General features: G+C 44.1%; 1 protein-coding gene across 1 annotated transcript in view; it reads left to right on the top strand.

Moving 5' to 3' along the window:
* Nucleotides 1-17,671, top strand: part of itfg1 (integrin alpha FG-GAP repeat containing 1) — a 288,511-nt gene that overhangs the window by 54,433 nt on the left and 216,407 nt on the right. The window contains exon 7 of the mRNA XM_060911643.1: nt 9,081-9,139. Coding sequence (XP_060767626.1) covers nt 9,081-9,139 — 59 coding nt within the window. The remainder of the gene's footprint in view (nt 1-9,080; nt 9,140-17,671) is intronic.

Genomic DNA, 17,671 nt, shown 5'->3' with positions numbered 1-17,671 from the left:
AAGTGCATTTTGCCGGGTTTTGAACATATTTTGGACTGGAAAACGTCAGCAGTATCTGGCAACACTGCATGATGTGCGAGTCAGTGTTTATGTAGGCTTAAATTCTGTTACTGAAAGTGTGTTATGTTTACAGTGAAGGACTGTGCACACTTTATTTTATTTTTTTTACTTAATACAAGAAATTAATGGATGCCAACATTTTTGCCAAAATGGTATTTTATTTTCCATTGTTTGAGCAGCTTCAGCATCATACTGTGAGATTCTGTTCAAATTGTTTTTTTTTTCTTCTATGAAGCCTGAGCCATTTATTTTATTAGTTTATAATTATTGTTTAATTTAGTTTTCAGGAGAGACTGCCTGCACACAGTACTAGTATTAATAGTTTTTTTTCTTACATGAAAGCTGAGGCATTTATATTATATTTGAAGGTAACTTCATGTTGTGCTGTGAGGTTCTCTGCACTTTAACTTTTGAACCAACAGGTGCATTTAGATAAGTAAAGCCTATTTTTCTGCATTTTTGTAGTCCTGGTAATCAACTGGTAAAGTTATTTATAGGACCATTTCTCAGTGTCTGTTTTTTTCATCAATAGTTTTTCAGTAATAACTTAATATTTAACATATCACTCAATTTTAATCACAAAAAGAGAAAATCGAAACAATTTCTCGCAACTTTCACTTCCTCCCGCAATGTAATCGCAACAAAAACCTAAACACCGCAACTTTCATCACAATTTTTTTTTGGAAAACCCCCCGTAACATCAGACGTTTTAGCCCGCAACAATCACAAAAAAGGCCCGCGGAATCCTGGGGGACTGGAAAAAGAAGGAAGTATGACCACGATTATTTAAAGTTTGGATTTTCATGGACTGGATCTGAAGATGCTCCACTGCCACAGTGTGTTGTCTGCCAAGAGGTGCTAGCTAACAATGCTATGAGATGTTTAAAATGTGTAAAACAAGATGTTTTAAAAAGCACAGATGTTTAAAATGTGAAAAGAAAAAAAAGTGTACAACCATTTTTTAAAAAATACGAATGGAACATTCCATGTCCCAACAGCCAGCCGCTGTGTCCGGGGATCAGGTCGTCGAGGCCCCTGCCTTCGACTGCCACCCAATCCACACTGCACCAAACCCCTACTGCTACCTCTGTGGGTGGTGAACCCACAGGAGGTCGGGCCCACGTCACCTCTTCGGGCTGAGCCCGGCCGGGCCCCATGGGCAAAGGCCCGGCCACCAAGCGCTCGCATACGAGCCCCAACCCCGGGCCTGGCTCCAGGGTGGGGCCCCGGCTGCGTCCTACCGGGCGACGTCACGGTCCTGGATTTTTTCTCCATGGGGGTTTTTTGGTGAACAATGAACCGAGAACCATGGCCTCGGACTTGGAGGTGCTGATTCTCATCCCAGCCGCTTCACACTCGACTGCAAACCGCCCCAGTGCATGCTGAAGGTCCTGGTTTGAAGAAGCCAACAGGACAACATCATCCACAAAAAGCAGAGATGAAATCCTGTGGTTCCCAAACAGGATTCCCTCCGGCCCCTGGCTGCGCCTAGAAATTCTGTCCATAAAAATTATGAACATAACCGGTGACAAAGGGCAGCCCTGCCAGAGTCCAACATGCACCGGGAACAGGTCTGACTTGCTGCCGGCAATGCGAACCAGACTCCTGCTCCATTCGTACAGGGACCGGACAGCCCTTAGCAAAGAGCCCCGAACCCCATACTCCCGAAGCACCCCCCACAGAATACCACGAGGGACATGGTCGAATGCCTTCTCCAGATCCACAAAGCACATGTGGACTGGTTGGGCAAACTCCCATGAACCCTCGAGCACCCTATGAAGGGTATAGAGCTGGTCCAGTGTTCCGCGACCAGGACGAAAACTGCATTGTTCCTCCTGGATCCGAGGTTCGACTATTGGTCGAATTCTCCTCTCCAGTACCCTGGAGTAAACCTTCCCTGGGAGGCTGAGAAGTGTGATTCCCCTATAATGGGAGCACACTCTCCGGTCCCCTTACTTAAAAAGAGGGACCACCACCCCAGTCTGCCACTCCAGAGGCACTGTCCCCAACCGCCACGCGATGTTGCAGAGGCGTGTCAACCAAGACAGCCCCACAACATCCAGAGACTTGAGATACTCAGGGCGGATCTCATCCACCCCCGGTGCCTTGCCACCGAGGAGCTTGCAAACCACCTCAGTGACTTCGGCTTGTGTAATGGACGAGTCCACCTCTGAGTCATCAGCCTCAGTCTCCTCAGTGGAAGACATGACGGTGGGATTGAGGAGATCCTCAAAGTATTCCTTCCACCGCCCGACAAAGTCCCCAGTCGAGGTCGACAGCTCCCCACCCGCACTGTAAACAGTGTTGGCAGAGTACTGCTTCCCCCTCCTGAGGCGCCGGACGGTTTGCCAGAATTTCTTTGAGGCCGACCGATAGTCCTTCTCCATGGCCTCCCCGAACTCCTCCCAGTTCCGAGTTTTTGCCTCCGCAACTGCCCGAGCTGCAGCACGCCTGGCCTGCCGATACCCGTCAGCTGCCTCAGGAGTCCTGGAGGTCAACATGGCCCGATAGGACTCCTTCAGCTTGACGGCATCCCTTACTTCTGGTGTCCACCACCGGGTTCGGGGATTGCCGCCATGACAGGCACCGGAGACCTTGCGGCCACAGCTCCGAACAGCTGCGGCCACAATGGAGGCAGAGAACATGGTCCACTCAGACTCAATGTCCCCCACCTCCCTTGGAAGCTGGGAAAAGCTCTCCCGGAGGTGGGAGTTAAAGACCTCCCCAACAGAGTGCTCGGCCAGACGTTCCCAGCAGACCCTGACCATACGTTTGGGCCTGCCAGGTCTGTCCAGCTTCCTCCTCCACCAGCGGCTCCAACTCACCACCAGGTGGTGATCAGTTGACAGCTCAGCCCCTCTCTTCACCCGAGTGTCCAAGACATGGGGCCGGAGATCAGATGAAACGACTACAAAGTCTATCATCGACCTCTGACCTAAGGTGTCCTGGTGCCACGTGCACTTATGGACACCCCTATGCTCGAACATGGTGTTCGTTATGGACAAACCGTGACTAGCACAGAAGTCCAATAACAAAACACCACTCGGGTTCAGATCGGGGAGGCCGTTCCTCCCAACCACGCCCCTCCAGGTGTCACTGTCGTCGCCCACGTGAGCATTGAAGTCCCCCAGTAGCACAATGGAGTCCCCAGTCTGAGCACCCCTCAGTACCTCTCCCAGGGACTCCAAGAAGGCTGGATACTCCTATACTGCTATTTGGGCCATAGGCACAAACAACAGCAAGAGCCCTCTCCCCAATCCGAAGGTGCAGAGAGGCGACCCTCTCGTTCACTGGGGTAAACTCCAACACATGGTGGCTGAGCTGGGGAGCTATAAGCAAGCCCACACCAGCCTGCCGCTGCTCACCACGGGCGACTCCAGAGAAGTGGAGAGTCCAGCCCCTCTCGAGGAGCTGGGTTCCAGAGCCCAAGCTGTGCGTGGAGGTGAGCCCAACTATCTCTAGCCGGTACCTCTCAACCTCCCGCACAAGCTCAGGCTCCCCCCCCCCCCCCCCCCCCCCCCGCGAAGTGACATTCCATGTCCCAACAGCCAGCCGCTGTGTCCGGGGATCAGGTCGTCGAGGCCCCTGCCTTCGACTGCCACCCAATCCACACTGCACCAGGCAGTGGGGCCCTGGCTGCGTTATACTGGGCGACGTCACGGTCCTCGGTTTTTTCTCCATAGGGGTTTTGGTGAACTGCTCTTGGTCTGGCCTGTCACCTAGGACCTGTCTGCCTTGGGAAACCCTGACAGGGGCATAATGCCCCCGACAACATAGCTCCTAGGATCATTCAAGCACACAAATCCCTCCACCACAATAAGGTGGCAGTTCTAGGAGGGGTCCATATGTTGTGGAAGTGCTATTTCTCCTATGTCTTTTATTATTATTATTATTATTATTATTATTATTATTTGTAATTTATTAAGGTTTTTTTTTTTTTGTATTATATAATCTACCTTTTCACCGCTCTTGGCAACTTTTGCATGTTTGCCTGTATGTTGGGTGCACTGTAAATAAAACACTTTGCACTAAAGTGCTATTTGTGGCGGAGCCAGTTTGTGAACCTGGACCTGGTGATTTGGCCTGTTTTACCACAGTCCCCCTCTCTTTTTTTTTTTTTTTTTTTTTTTTTTTTTCTCTTCCGACTGAGCTTAGCTTTGAGATCCCTGACACTGATTTTCCTGTTGTGCAATAATAAATACAAAATACAATCTTGGCTTATTTTACAGAGGACTATTGTTTTTGTTCACGTGGGTTCGGGAAGGAGTAGTGACGGCAGGTTGAAGCACCTTTTTGTCAGTTGAAAGTCTTGCAACTTTCTGGGTAGCATCGATACAGGAAGGTCTCTTGGATGCTGCCTTTAAAACCTCTCCCTTTCGCTTTGACTTACAGTGGCATGCAAAAGTTTGGGCACCCTTACTGAAAATGTCTGTTACTGTGAATAGTTAAGTGAGCAGAAGATGAACTGATCACCAAAAGGCATAAAGGTAAAGACGGGACATTTCTTTTCAGTGTTTTATGCGAGATTTGTGTATTTTTGTTTTGTACAATTGAAGAGAAAGAAAAGGAACACCATGTGGAAGTTTGGGCACCCCAATACATTTGAGTTCTCAGGTAACTTTTTTACCAAGGTTCCAGACCTTAATTAGCTTATTGAGCTGTGGCTTGTTCAAATTCTTCGTTAGGAAAGGTCAGATGATGCAGATTTCAAAGCTGTATAAATTCTCTGACTCCTCAAACTTGTCCCTAAAATCAACAGCTATGGGCTCCTCTAAGCAACTCCCTCGCATTCTGAATAATAAAATAATTGACGCTCACAAAGCAGGAGAAGGCTACAAGAACATAGCAAAGTGTTTTCAGGTAGCCGTTTCCTCAGATGGTAATGTTATTAAGAAATGGCAGTTAACAGAAACAGTGGAGATCAAGGTGAGGTCTGGAAGATGAAGAAAACTTTCTGAAAGAACTGCTCGTTGGATTGCTAGAAAGGCAATTAAAAACCTCTGTTTGACTGCAAAAGACCTTCAGAAAGGTTTAGCAGACCCTGGAGTGGTGGTGCACGGTTCTACTATGCAGCGACACCTGAACAAGTATGACCTTCATGAGAGAGTCATCAGAAGAAAACCTTTCCTGCGTCCAAGCCACAAAATTCAGTGTCTGAAGTTTGCAAATGAGCATCTAAATAAGCCTGATGCATTTTGGAAACGAGTCCTGTGGACTGATGAAATCAAAATAGAACTTTTTGGCCACAATGTGCAAAGGTATGTTTGGAGAAAAAAGGTGCCAAATTCCAGGAAAAGAACACCTCTCTGACTCTGAAGCATGGGTGTGGATCGATCATGCTTTGGGGTTGTGTTGCAGCCAGTGGCACAGGGCACATTTCATTGGTCGAGGGAAGCATGGATTCGAATAAATACCAGCAAATTCTGGAAGCAGACATCACACCATCTGTAAAAAAGTTGAAGTTAAAAAGAGGACGGGTCCTACAATAAGACGATGATCCAAAACACACCTCAAAATCTACAGTGGAATACCTCAAGAGGCACAAGCTGAAGGTTTTGCCCGAGCCCTCACAGTCCCCTGACCTAAACATCACTGAAAATCTGTGGATAGAACTCAAAAGAGCAGTGCATGCAAGACAGCCCAGGAAACTTGTAGAACTAGAAGCCTTTTGCAAGGACGAATGTGTGAAAATCCCCCAGGTAAGAACTGAAAGATTATTAGCTGGCTACAAAAAGTGTTTACAAGCTGTGATACTTGCCAAAGCGGGTGTTACGAGGTACTAACCATGCAGCGTGCCCAAACTTTTGCTTCAGGTCCTTTTCATTTTTTGGTATTTTACGCCTGTAAATGATGGAAATAAAAATGTAATCTTGTGGAAAAAAAGAAACGTGTCGTCTTTACCTTTATGCCTTTTGGTGATCAGTTCATCTTCTGCTCACTTAACTATTCACAGTAACAGACATTTTCAGCAAGGGTGCCCAAACTTTTGCATGCCACTGTACCTGTACGAGGCAGGCTTTTCCAAACTCGCTGCACTCGAAACAAAACACTGAAATTCTGCTCAGATTGAGGACGACCTGAGGCTGTGCTTATCCAAAATTGAGCTGAGAATTCAACAGCTTTGGAGAACAAAGCAAGCTTGTGTTTCACACTGAGCTGAGACTTGGCATAAAGGCAGGATTTGTAGGAATAATAAAAATAATAATAGTCTTAAATACCTTAACTGTAGCTCTACTGCTACTAAAAAAATAATTAAGAAATCGTTATCTAGCCATCCGTATGACGGATTTGGGCGTCCAAGTCGAACAGTGTGGCGGGGTTTGCAGAAGTTTGAGAACCTGTGCTCTGTAGGAATGTAATATAATATTAGCAATGAGGGAAAACAATTCATATTTTTTCTCTGCATCAGGTTTGCCTGTCATGAGGTTACGCATTAACAAATACGTATTTCTCGTCAACTGTAATAGATCGCTGTCATATTCTATAAAAATTGCATTTGGATTTAAAACTTGGACTTGAAAAAGGGTTAGAATGTTTAAATATTGCTTCGATACACTAATTATATTAATCAGATTTTTATCGTAAACCTCATATCTAGCTCAGTCTCAAGATTTATGGATTCACATAAATATCCACTAATCTTTACACATTAGGACCAAAACCCGAACATACATAGGCTCACTACATACGGCACTGACAAGTCAAGACACATTGGCTTCAATTATCATGAATGCAAATCACAGGTTTATATTAATGTTATTGTTTCTATGGTAACGGTTCATTCACATGGACTTTGTAATAAACGGATTAGAAAACTTATCAATGATGTAACACAAGCTGGTCTAGTGGTTAGCGCATCCACCTCTTGAACAGGAGATCACGAGTGCATGATCTTTCAGTCGGGTCATGAATGAACCCTTCCTTTATTGTCACTGTTTCCAGTGAAATTGACCATCAACCTGTCCTTACAGAGGGGGAACAGGACAGGAAGACAGGGATAAAAGAAACACAGTAGTAACACGAGGAAAGATGAGGAAAAAAAAGAACCCCCCCCCCCACTATGCTCCTATCAGGAGTACAGTGTGGGAGCATTTAAAAAAACCTCCGCACAAGCACACAATAACACAAGTACACTTTAAAACATGGGGCTTGAGGGGGGAAGGAAGGGGCAATCAGGGGTGGGGGGGTAGGACGGGAGGGGAGGAGGTAGAGGTAACCCAGCGCAAGCAAGCAGCCGTCTGCTCCTGCAGCCATGCAAACGGCACTGGTCACGCACCCGCTTGTCACACTGGGGGTGAAAAATGGTGACCGTGGAAAATTGGGGAAGGAATGCAAAGAATGCGAGAGTGTCTCCCAGCAGTGACCTTCTGGGGGAAATGTTGCCCCAGCAACAGCCTTGATCGAGGCCGGTGCTGTTCAGGGAGCCGAATGTCGATAAGATAGAGATTGTTTGTTTGGTCTTTTGAACAGACACAGTCTTTACACATCCACACCGCTCGTCCATATCTGTCCATTTCTGTTCAATTCAATTCCATTTGGTCTCCGAAATACTTATTCCTTGCAAAGCCGAAAGCGTCTCCAAGATGACAACCATGTTGTGGTTCAAGTTCTATAGCCACAGTCTGAGTGCCGACAGCTTTGCCCGCCGCTTTAATCATATCGGGCAGCTTTGTGGGGCTTTGAATAGCTGTCACCGTTGTCTGATTTCCTCGATATACCAGGGCCATGCCTAATCCAATCAGCAAAAGTCTGGTAATCATGGTTCCGAATAGGTAGATATCTCCAATGTCCTCCACAGATGTTCCGGCAGGACAGGTGGGTTCCCCCGAACCCAGAAACTGTCAATTTTGTTAGGAGACCAGTTTATCTAATCCATGCTTTTTTTAGTTTAGAAATTCAATGCGGAGAGAGTCTCTCAAAAAAAATATATATATATATAGGCAGACGAGACGAAACAAAGAGCAGAAGCAGGAAAAAAAGGAGAGGAGAGCAGAGAAATGCGACCGCCTTCCGTGAGAGCACGGAGAAGAAAAAAACCAAGGTCATACCAAGGACCATCATAAAAATGGTACCCACTGCCATCTGGCAAGGCACGCTGCAATACAGATGTGAGTGGGGAATCAGACTCTCATGATGACAAGAGGGCTAGCCGCTCCCCCCACTGTAACCCGAGCTGTATCATAGGTGAGAGGCCGAGGGCTATGGAAACGGAGATTGGCACCACCCAATGCACCTTAAGGGCCTGGTTCGTACTGGGACAGGAAACTGCCTGGGAAGACCAGGGCATGGCGTGGGAAGGACTTTGACTCAATCATTGACATGAAGTTTTCTGTAAGGAGAAACGTATTTATTTTGCATTTAAGGCGGTGTTTGTGCCAGTGTTGGCGCTTGGTAACAGTCAAAGGTAAAGCTGTAACTTGAAGTTTTCCGACATCTTCAGGACAGAGGAGTTTACGCGTTTTGCAGTTGATCGGTAAAATGAGAAGCTGCGTGGGTTTGTTTTATTAACTTCAAGAGAGCGGCTGGTGAAGGAATGGCTGTTTAGAGCTTGTTATAATGTAAATGAGAACAGAAGCAAACTTCTTTTAACAATAAAAAGTTCAGAAATAAGACGTGGAATTATTTAAGAAATTTTTTTAAAAATTGCTGTAATACAAGATGGCTTTAAACATCTGGAAGCATGCGGTTATAGGAAAATAATCAACCGAGTCCCCAAGTGATTTCTCTCTCACATAATACTAATGCACCTACATGTTCTTCCAGGAGTTACGATACTTTTATCACATCAATTAAAATAAACTAAACCGCACCATTAGGTGGCGCTTGAGAGTATAAGAATCGGTATGTATGTTAAATTTAAACAAAAAAAAAAAACCTGTTTACATGAATGCAGCTTTCTTTTGTTGTTGTTGTTTTTCTGTACAGAGCGGACCTTCAGAGTTTTTCTTGCATAACTCTGGTCAGTTAAATTGTATGACTCATCTCTCGTTTCCCTGGTCTTTCTGATTTTCCCCTCACAGATTTGTTTCTCAGCACAGAATCGAATTCAGTATTCGGGTTTGAGACGTGGATCAATACGGTAAGCTTCACCTTGACTTCCATCTTCTCCCATCTTTCCTGTGTCTGAATGCTGTGGTTAAACTCTGACAGGGCCTTTGGTGTTGTAGAGATGTACAGCTCAAATTTCTCAGTTCAGTCCATGAATACAAAATGAGGTCGGAGACGGATACGCAACCTCAGTGGGGTTTCGTTCCACTGCACCAGTGGGGGCATATAAGGGTAAAACACACTGAGAAAATATCTCCGATGTAGGCAAATGTATTAATATATACCTGATATTTTTCACATTATTATTAAACCTGCTTCTAGACATTTTTAATAATTTCCTGTTCTATTGGAAGATAACTTATTTTTAATCCATTTTTAATGAATGTATAGAAATGCTGAAAAATGGCTGAAGTATCTTGTAAAAAGATATTTATTAACATTTAAATACTGAGAGAATTACGTAATAATAATAATAATAGTCTCTTTCCAGACAATTTTAAGAGGTTTAATTTGCTTGCCCCCCTCCCAAGTGTTAATTTATATGAAGTAGCAAAATTACATGGCAGTAAAACAGAATAGTTTGAAGCTTGAGAGAGAAGTCTGAGATGGCACTGATCCGATACCCGGCATCGCAATCAGCCCAATACCAGCAAAAAAAAAAGAATGGTAGATCAGATATTTGATCCTGTAACAAATGGCCAAGCTTGGAATTCCATTTGGATGGGAAATTCATTTCTGGAACGGAGAAAGTTGACATATAAAGAGATGACCATTTTGTTTTGTTAGAATTGATTTTATTATATTTATCCTTTATTTACAAGGTAAGTGATTTTTTTTTTTTCCTGTAAAAGAGTTTAACTGAAATCCTTTTTAAAAATGTTTTCTTTAAAAACGAGAAAACTATCATCTCATACTGAAGGTTTCAGTTTCGGCATTGGAAAAGGAAAAAATTCCATCTCTAACGGCACTGCTAAAAAATAAATATCAGTTGGAAATGTATGTTTTCTCATCTCATCGCTGGATCCTATCCCAGCTGACTACGGGCGAAAGGCGGGGTTCACCCTGGACAAGTCGCCAGGTCATCACAGGGCTGACACATAGACACAGACAACCATTCACACTCACACCTACGCTCAATTTAGAGTCACCAGTTAACCTAACCTGCATGTCTTTGGACTGTGGGGGAAACCGGAGCACCCGGAGGAAACCCACGCGGACACGGGGAGAACATGCAAACTCCGCACAGAAAGGCCCTCGCCGGCCACGGGGCTCGAACCCGGACCTTCTTGCTGTGAGGCGACAGCGCTAACCACTACGCCACCGTGCCGCCCCGTTGCTATTTATTTATTTCTTTGATGGAGGGAGGGAAGCGAAATTCAATTTCAAGCCCTAAATATCTAGAAATAGATATAATAATTTTTATATTTGTTTTAATTCCATAATGATTATTTGATAAATGTATGATATTTTTACTTGGTAAGACTCTGTCAGGATCATGTTTCAGAGTAAACAGGTCTGTGTGTGTGTGTGTGTGTGTTCAGAGTCTGTATTGAACATGAAGGACGGTGGAGGGAGGATGGATGCAAGTTTGGGGCAAAGGACGTTCGGGGTCAACACTGAAACTAAAGAGAATTAAAAAAAAAAGACAAGAAATTAGATTCATGGAGTGCACAGAGAGAGAGAGAGAGAGATAAATGAGTCAAGAGTTGAGAAGAGAGCGTGCAGGAGGGCAGTGTTCGCTCAGCAGTCCTGTAAAGGTCAGTGTGTGTGTGTGTGTGTTTTAAAGGACGGAGCAGTGCTTGCCCTTTTCTGAACTGTCTTGCTCTGCCTGAACCACTGCAGTCTTTCGAGAGAGAGAGAAAGAGACAGACGAGTGTAGTATTAACTCTCCTCTCAGCTGAGCGCTACTCCTGACCCTCATGGTTTCATTTGGAGAGATGAGGATGTGTAGGGAGGCAGCAGGAGAGGTGGAGAAAGGGAGAACACTCAAAAAAAAAAGGACTAAAATGTACTTTCACCTGGTTTTTTTTTTTTTAGTATATTTAGTGTGCATCTTTCACTCATAAACACGTACTAAGACAGTTTTTAAAATGATTCAAGAACGCCACTTTTTATCCATGTACATTTGCACAGTGTCCACACACAGTTTTTGTTCCAACTTACTTTACAGCAGCAATAAAGAAATGGCTCCTGCATCAGCGTCCTTTTTGCCAAAAAGTCAAATTAAAATTCCAGATCTTGCCGTTATATCATGAGTAAGGCTTCTTTCCTGGTAGCAGATGCCTACTAAAGGAACACAGCGAAGAGGAAAAGCACAGTTTCTTTGTGTCTGTGAGTTAAGGAATTGGTAGAAGAGAGAGAATGATGTAGGAAGATGAATATTGCTGGGTATGAGAAGGTTAGAAATGAACATCGCAAGACAGGAAAGATGTAAAGTGCATCAGGATGTGCTGGTATTTCAAAAAAAATTTACACTGTGATGCAGCCTTGAAGCAAAACTCATGAGGGATCGAAGCACCAAAGCAGCTGCTGTATTTACTGGACTGTTTCATAATTGTGGTTCTTTTTAAATAGCACCAACTAACTCCTGCAGGTCCAGTAAATATACACTGGAGTTTCTTCTACCTTATTGTACAGGGACACACCTACAGCCCGACCTGTAGCGCTAATACCATCCATCTATCCATCCGTAACTGTTTATCCTGTACGGGGTCACGGGCAAGCTGGAGCCTATCCCAGCTGACTACGCGTGAGAGGCAGGATCGCCAGGTCATCACAGGGCTGACACATAGACAACCATTCACACTCACATTCACACCTACGCTCAATTTAGAGTCACCAGTTAACCTAACCTGCATGTCTTTGGACTGTGGGGGAAACCGGAACACCCGGAGGAAACCCACGCGGACACGGGGAGAACATGCAAACTCCACACAGAAAGGCCCTCGCCGGCCACGGGGCTCGAACCCGGACCTTCTTGCTGTGAGGCGACAGCGCTAACCACTACACCACCGTGCCGCCCCTGTAGCACGAATGTCGCTTATAAATTTTTATATGTTTAAGAGTCAAATGCGGCTCGGTTCTTATCTTGTCATTTCATTTACTTCAACTTTAATTATTTGACTTAGATTTTGCTGGTTATATTCAGGATTAAATTCATTTTTTAGCACGAACTCTGTCTTACTTTGGGACGTAGACAGTATTTTTCATTCACAATAGAAAGATATTTAAGGGGAAGGGTGGTGGTTTTTTTTTTTTTGTTTGTTTTGTTGTAAACTGGGCACCTCCTGATGGGATCTTCCGTCTGTCAAAAGTGTCCTCTCCGGAAAACCACAAAGATCAGACTCGCTTCAGTTATTACAGTCACCACTGTGTACAAACCTTGCTGCACAGGATGTGAAAATTTGTCCTTAAAATCACTCGAGTTTTTCTCTTGGGCGGCACGGTGGTGTAGTGGTTAGCGCTGTCGCCTCACAGCAAGAAGGTCCGGGTTCGAGCCCCGGGGCCGGCGAGGGCCTTTTTGTGCGGAGTTTGCATGTTCTCCCCGTGTCCGCGTGGGTTTCCTCCGGGTGTTCCGGTTTCCCCCACAGTCCAAAGACATGCAGGTTAGGTTAACTGGTGACTCTAAATTGAGCGTAGGTGTGAATGGTTGTCTGTGTCTGTCAGCCCTGTGATGACCTGGTGACTTGTCCAGGGTGAACCCCGCCTTTCGCCCGTAGTCAGCTGGGATAGGCTCCGGCTTGCCTGCGACCCTGTAGAACAGGATAAAGCGGCTACAGATAATGAGATGAGATGTTTTTCCGCTTTGTATTCCTCCCTCTTGTGGACGATCAGAAAGGTGGTCAATTTTAGAAATGCACTTTACGCCTCTTCTCACCACAGTAACACGACCTGTAGATCTGAAATTCCGTGCAGTTCATTTCCATCTGAAAAGGTCATTTTTGGCAGCAGAGTAACGCACAAATCTGAGGTCTGATTTTTGGACGATTGTGGACCTGAAAAGTTTCCCCTGACTGTGAAACAGCACTACTAGGATTTCTTCTTCTTTTTATGACCTAAAACCGATCATGCAGATTTAGAGGCATGAAGTTTGCTCCTTGGACTTGTAGGCTAGACCAGATTGGACTGATTTGGTGGATTGTAGAGTGTTTTTTACTTTTTGGCCATGAAGATTCTTTAGATGCCTGATTTTATTGGTTTCTAACAAACAAATTGAAGCCTCAAATCATGTACTTTCATGAAGTCGGAACATTTTCTCTGTAAGGTGCCACTTGAGAACTGTTTGAAATGGATGCATGGACCCTGCAGATTGCTGCTGATCGCTGCTTATGGCTCTGTATGTATGTGTGTATTTGCTCACAGTAACTTTTCATTTATTATAGAACAGCACGTTGCAATTTTGTGCGGAGTTTCTCTGCATGTTCTCCCCATGACCATGAGGGTTTCCTCTGGATGAACTAGTTTCTTCCCACCTCGCAAAATATCCCAAGACCGATGTTATTTCACCTTCCTCATCTCTCATGATTTCTGTTATTTATTTTATTTTGCAGGTATTCTGGTACATTTCTGCTCTGATCTGCCCCTGAGTGGTCAGATATTTTATCCCTCCTGATGTGTGAAAGGTACTCAGGAGCGTCATGTGTCAGTAAAGTCCAAAATAATCAGCTTCAGTAAATAAGGGTGCGTGCATGCACACCAGAAATTAAACCTTATGTGTGAATGTTCTTTTCCTCACCAGTATGGAGAGTGTGAGCGTACAGCAATGAGGACGAGGAAGGAAGACAAATAAGGTTATAGGAGAAATGAAAGAATCAAGAAAATGCGGGGAGGGAAAGCAAGGGCAAAGGAGATACGGGCACCATGGAGTTGAATCAGGAAGATTGTGCAAATCAACACGACAGGAGCTGAGAAGAGAAAAAGGGAGAGATGCTGGAGATAATTGGGGCTGCGATTAAAGAGCGGATAGTTAATCTCGAGCCCCATCCACCTCAATCCATCTACAGCAGCCATTTTGGGTCCTGTGTAGTTGCGTGGGTGTTTTTTTTTTTTTTTTTTCTCCTCCTCCCTCGATTAAGCTTTACAAAATAAATGACTGAACACCAGCACAGACACGAGGGCTGCCAACTGTCCTGTAAAACACGGAATCATCCTGTAATTAGAAACTAAGAGCAATGCTCTGTATTAAGCCACTTGATTCAACGTATTTTTGATGATCGATTCCGTGCAAATCTACACGAGACACACATTACAGGTTGCTATTAAAACGAGGCAATCTGCATGAGATGGAAGGAAACCGTACTGCTCTCCCTCAGCCTTTCCGTCATCTTCAGCCCCAGTCCCCAAACAGAGACCAATGAGAAGCGCCGTCAGTGTTGCTATGATACGCCTGACAGCAATGATGTATAATAAAAACTAGACCATGGTCACAGCAAAAAAAAAAAAAAACGACTCCACAGGACTGAGGTTTTTATCGATGGAATTTTGTGGTTACAAACTGTTCGCTATCAAAATTCACAGCAAGTTGCCAAAATATTGGAAGCCACTGTTCTTGCTAAGTGCATGAAATCCTTCGCATGCTGACGAGCGTGGGCAGCAAAAATACAACACAGTACTATGTTCGTGTTTGATGAAAGAAAAAAAGTTGGTGGTGCTCAGACTTTCAGTGTATCATTTCAGCAATGGGCAAGACATGTCTGATCTTACACACACACACACACACACACACACACACACACACACACACACACATGACTGTAAGACCTCAGTAATCCTGGCTCTTCTTGCTGTGGGGTTTTACTGTACTTCATCATGGCCCAGTGGCTTCATTTCCCTTTATCACACTTCATTTTAATTACTTTCTCCTTCCACTCTTGGGCTTTCACACTGCCTTCTACACTACAACACACACACACACACACACACACACACACACACACGGTCTGAGTCTCTTGTGACAGTGTAAATCGAAATGCTTTAACTGTAGACTGTGGGCGAAGCCATTACTGTACTTGCACTAAACAAACAAGCAGGGTCGATATTAGCATTTTAATAGTGCTATTTTCTAGTTACTCTTTTTTTTTTTTTTTTTTTTTTTTTTTAAACTGCAGAGGTGGTGAATGTAGCATGATAATCAAGCAGTATGTAATGAGATGGAGAGTCAGTATTATTCAGAATGCCTGAATACGAATTAAACGCACACCATGTACTGACAGTAAAGCATCAGATTATGATGTTACCGTGCAAACGTCTCCGGCATCCTGTGTCATGTGGTATGGGTTTTTTTTTTTTTTTTTTTTAAATAAATCTTTAAGTACAAAATTTTGTCATGGATTTTTGTGATTTCTACATTACTGAGTCAGTACAATGCAATTCAATTCAATGCCTTTATTGTCATTTATACGTCAAGTACAACGAAATTATGCTGCTACTCCAACTCAGTGCTCAATACGATCATCTCATCTCATTATCTGTAGCCGCTTTATCCTGTTCTACAGGGTCTCAGGCAAGCTGGAGCCTATCCCAGCTGACTACGGGTGAAAGGCGGGGTACACCCTGGACAAGTCGCCAGGTCATCACAGGGCTGACACATAGACACAGACAACCATTCACACTCACATTCACACCTACGCTCAATTTAGAGTCACCAGTTAACCTAACCTGCATGTCTTTGGACTGTGGGGGAAACCGGAGCACCCGGAGGAAACCCACGCGGACACGGGGAGAACATGCAAACTCCACACAGAAAGGCCCTCGCCGGCCACGGGGCTCGAACCCGGACCTTCTTGCTGTGAGGCGACAGCGCTAACCACTACACCACCGTGCCGCCCCTCAATACCATCAATAAATAGTAAAATAATAAAATTAATAGAACAATGAAAAACAACAACATCTATACAAATGCAATCAAGAATAAAAAGTACAACATGAAGAGTTCATAAGTGAAAGGGTGGCTTAGGCAGTTGTCATTTCTGTTTGTTTAGGTATGTTATGGCATATGGGAAGAAACTGTTCATGAATCTGGTGGTTCTCGATTTGATGGACGGTAGATTTCCCAACGTTTCGTTTTCTAGCACAAAATTAAATGTTGCAGGAAAAAAAAAAGATTTGTCAGTAAAGAAAGCAGCAGATTACATCAGAGACCACTTTAAACTGAAAGCTCATTTCCTTATAAAACTGCACACGTTGACCTGAAATGGCGTTTTTAAAAATAAATGAATTAACTCGTTTTTAAATCAAAGGGTCATCACACTAAATGTTGACTTTGTTTAAGTTATTACTGTTTACTGGTTATGACTGACTGTGTAATTTATAGGTTTTTTTTTCAATGTAGAAAATTTCATTTTAAAATAATAGTTTCAAACATTTTCTGTAATATTCAGTTTTGTGTTGGAAAAACTACTGTTTGGGAATCTAAAATGTTTTTGACTTGATAATGTCAACATTATTTAAAAAAAAATCATGGGAAAACAAAATGGGGTGTCAAAACTTTTACACAGTATTGATAACTGGGTAAAATTTCTCCTCAGATTGCTAAATTCACCAAAGTGAGACCTGTACAAAACTGATTCAGGGGCTTGAGCTCAACTTGTTAGGTCATCAATAAGATGCACGGCTTTGGACCAATCATGCTTGAGATTAAAGAACGATGTGCTGATTGAGGTAATTAGACAGCAGGCTAGCTAAACTGGCTAAATGTTCCCCCCGATTACGTTCATCATGTCTTGCATTAGATTTTTTTTTTTTTAAATCAGACATCGTTTTAGGTTTGTTTACCTGACATGTTTCGACGTACGTAACTGTCGTCTTCCTCAGAGTGTCACCGGATGTTGTTGGTGACGCATCTTATCAGCTGATGTGTCTGAAGGCATGACCTTCCTGTCTGGTTTGACAGGTCGGTCACGTCTTCTGCTGCCCGTTCGTCCCTTGCAAGATGGTACTCCAGGTATGGGAGAGCACGTATGCTCCCTCATCCCGGTTGATGGTCCTCAGGCTTCACCACAAGGAAAAATGAACATAAGAGTGCGAAAAGGAGACAGCTACAAGACAAACCCGAACAATAAAAGAAAAGGCACAACAAGTCAGCCATAACAGACCACTGCAAAAGAGAAAATCACATCATGGACTGGGGGAATGCCAGAGTCATCCGCACAGAAGATAACAAACATGAGCGCTGGATCAGGGAGGCCATGGAGATCCGAAAGCGAAGCCTGAGGACCATCAACCGGGATGAGGGAGCATACATGCTGTCCCATACCTGGAGTGCCATCTTGCAGGGGACGAACGGACAGCAGAAGACGTAACCGACCTGTCAGACCAGACAGGAAGGTCATGCCTTCGGAAACATCAGCTGATAAGATGCGTCACCAACAACATCCAGTGACACTCTGAGGAAGACGACAGTTACGTACGTCGAAACATGTCAGGTAAACAAACCTAAAACTAGATGTCTGATAAAAAAGAAAAAAACTAACCATGGCTAAATGTTACATTGTGGTTGCTATGGTAATGCAAAATATTCTGGTGGTGGTAAAATAAATCACTGGTGCAAACCAAAAATCAGACC

Source organism: Neoarius graeffei, chromosome 27 (genome assembly GCF_027579695.1).
Source record: "Neoarius graeffei isolate fNeoGra1 chromosome 27, fNeoGra1.pri, whole genome shotgun sequence".
In the NCBI taxonomy this organism is placed as follows: Eukaryota; Metazoa; Chordata; class Actinopteri; order Siluriformes; family Ariidae; genus Neoarius; species Neoarius graeffei.
This window is presented reverse-complemented; position numbering and strand designations above follow the sequence as displayed.